This window comes from Nestor notabilis, unplaced genomic scaffold (assembly GCF_000696875.1).
Source record: "Nestor notabilis isolate BGI_N333 unplaced genomic scaffold, ASM69687v1 scaffold22841, whole genome shotgun sequence".
NCBI lineage: Eukaryota > Metazoa > Chordata > Aves > Psittaciformes > Psittacidae > Nestor > Nestor notabilis.
The window spans coordinates 17,962-20,895 of NW_009914544.1; the positions used below are offsets into that span (position 1 = coordinate 17,962).

General features: G+C 49.4%; 2 protein-coding genes across 2 annotated transcripts in view; one reads left to right on the forward strand and one right to left on the reverse strand.

The window, feature by feature from the left end:
• CIZ1 (CDKN1A interacting zinc finger protein 1) overlaps nt 1-146 on the forward strand; it is a gene marked incomplete at its 5' end in the record, with an annotated part of 16,570 nt that extends 16,424 nt beyond the window's left edge. The window contains one exon of the mRNA XM_010023711.1: nt 125-146. Within this exon, the coding sequence (XP_010022013.1) occupies nt 125-146 (22 nt within the window). The remainder of the gene's footprint in view (nt 1-124) is intronic.
• Nucleotides 147-1,459: 1,313 nt separating this feature from the next.
• LOC104412882 (chromosome unknown open reading frame, human C9orf16) lies at nt 1,460-1,700 on the reverse strand (the record flags this gene model as incomplete). The annotated part of the gene is made up of 1 exon (XM_010023712.1): nt 1,460-1,700. A coding segment is annotated over one exon (241 nt), but the record flags the coding sequence as incomplete, so codon positions are not given.
• Between the last annotated feature and the right edge of the window lie 1,234 nt (nt 1,701-2,934).

Genomic DNA, 2,934 nt, shown 5'->3' on the forward strand with positions numbered 1-2,934 from the left:
CAAACCCAGATAGAGTGGCCTTAAAGGGAGAGCCCTTTACATATGATATTTGCTGGAAATGTTTATTTTCTGAGTCTTTTAATAGAGCAAAAACCTTCAACTTTACTGCTGTTTTTATTTTAAGAATAAAAGAAGCCTGGCTTTAGCGTGTCTAATACAGGATGGTGTTGGTTATTACTTGTACAGTTGAGATACAGCAATTGTGTGGAAGAACGGAGGCTTGGGTTGTTGAACCTGGAAATGGGATTGTCAGAGGGGACAAAGTTCATGAAGTAGATGGATGCAGACTTAGTAGTAAGAATTCTTTGTAGTTCCTCTCATTTCCTTTCCAGGCAGAGGAAAAGTTTATCTCGGGAGACTGGGAATTGGGAAGCCCAATTGTGCTTCTCAGAACAGTTTCCTTTCAGAGATGCACACTCTCAGGCAAGCACTGTGTCCTGAGCTAGGCAAGAATGTGCATCTTGGTCCTCTGTTAGTACTACAAGGCCTAATACAGTCTGTTCTCATAGTGGAGGCTCTCAGGAACAGATCTTACTTCAAACTGATTTTAATGAAACAGATTTCTTATAAATAAACTCTGTAACTTTCAAAACAAACACATTTAATTCTACAGAAGTAGAACAGTAGGAATTGTTTTGCAGTGCTGGCCCCAGGCCATCCTGACAAGACTGCAGCTTCAGATCAGGATGCTCATGCATGCTCTTGTCAAAATGTACACGGAGCAGCCCATGGGCAGGTCTTGTCTCTGCTCTGCACAGCTCATGCTGTGGTGGGGACTAACTGGGCTACTCTGCTTCTATCACTTGAGTCCTTAATGGCAGCTTAAGGAGTTAGGCAGCTTCCAACTATACCAGTTGTCCTGGGTTCAGCCCTGGTAGCTTGACTTATCTGTTTGGAAGGGGATAGAAGCATCTGGTGCTGTGGGAACATCAGCCAACATTTCGGACATCCCAGATAATGTGAATAATGGAGAAGCTGTAGTTTTAAGGCAGGAGCTGGCCTAGGGCCTCCCTCTCCAAATCTGTCACCCGAATTACACTTACGGGCAAGCTTGGAGTCAGGACAGCCCCTGCCTTCTGTGCTTTCTGGGGGAAGAGGCTAGAGCTGTAACACTCCTTGTTTGGATTTAATGGTCTAAAAGAGCAGAGATCATTTCTCCTCTTTGTGAAGAGAGGCCTGCTTACAAACAACCTGCATGGCATCAGGTTTCCTTACAACCAGCTTTAACCAAGTGTCAGTGCCAGGCTTATGTTGGGGAGCAGAAAGAACCAGCTCTCCTCCATCCTCCTGTGTGCTTCTGCACCTATCACACAGCTAAAGAAAAACAGAACATGGAGGTGAATGGCAGGACACAAGCACAGGAAGGAACAAGTTACAGGCATAAGGTACCTCTTCAAGTTTTAAGTTTAAATCGGGGACCAGTCCCCTCAGCAATACTATCTGAGGTTGTGGCCAGACACTAGTTGGGAGGCTGTGATCCCTGCACATCAGCTTCCATGTTCTGCTGCTCGCTCTGCTGCTGGAACTCCAGACGTGTCTGGCGGTTGGACTCCAGCAGCTCTTTCAAGCAGGCATGTAGATAATCGTTCTTCTCCTCCAGGTGATCCAAGCAGGAGTTGATCTGGTCCAGCATGGAGTTTATTGCTGCGTATTCTAAAAGGAAGGGAAATGAGAGACTGAACAATGTAAGTATATTGTCACTGCAGCCAGGGACAGCAGCAAGAGCTTCGCAAAACACACCCGCAGCGTTCTGGCTCTGCCTTATCTGCCACCGCGGGGGTGAAGTAAAATGCAACTGAATCCTGTGTGTGTGGTTTTCCCTGATCAAACGGGCAGCTGGAGACTGGTACCACGGTCTGAGGCAACGTACCTGGGCAGCCCAGACCCACGGCTGGTGTACGCAGCAGCCTCTGATCTCACACATAAAAAGCTGAGTGCTAGCGTGCAGCGATCCACACTGCAACAGCACCAAGTAAACCCCACGTGAGGCTTTTTAGCTGCCTTAGGGATCATCTTTCCTGATGGTGGAGACATTCTGGCACTGTGGTGAAGCATTAACATCCTGTGAATTACGTGGGAGAGGCTCCCAGGCTGGGATGTGCCTCCCAAGTGCCTGGCTGGGCTCAAACTGCCACCACAGCACAGCCATTGCTGTGGCAGGAGCAGGCATGAGCCCAAGGTGCTGCTAGAGGCACTGCTGCTTACGAAGTGTGGATTTTCATGCATCATTAAGGCTTCGGGTACTTCAGATTAAAACTGAACGCAGCCAGTATGACCCTGACAGTTGGTTCTCTGGGTACAGTATCTTATTCACAGCACTTGTTTCAAGTGCAGAAGTGTCAGCCTGGGTACAATGGCATTTCAGTGATGTGTATTAGCACTGTTAATCAGATGAAGACAGCTGTGCTGCTGTGATGAAACACTTGCTTTTGGATTGCTCTGAGCAATATTCACACAATCCTAAAGAATAACAAAAAAGCAGACTGAAAGAATAAGATAAACCTCTGCTGACAAGTTACTCGGGAGCCAGTCTCATGTTCCTTTCTGAAGCCACACGGCCTGAACACGTGCAGTGAGATGGGCATCGAGCTGTGACCCACAGGCTGACGTTTGTGAGGCTTGGGGGCTGCAGGGCAGGAAGTGTGGGTAGGACAAGCCCACACCCCACCGGCTGGGGCTGGCTCCTCTCCACCTTGTCATCAGAGCTAAGGTGACACACGCAGTGCCCGGCTGGAGCACCGCCTGGAGCCAACACAGAAAGCGAGGAGGAGGGTGTGCTCGGGGATGAGGGTCACGCCGTGCTGGAGTTCAGCCTCACCAACCAACCACTCCTCCCCCCGGCTCTGCCCACCTCACCCTTCCCGCTAAAGCACGGGATAAGCTGACCACAAGGAAAGGAAACGCACTCCCCAGGGCGGCGGGAGCTCAGTGCCC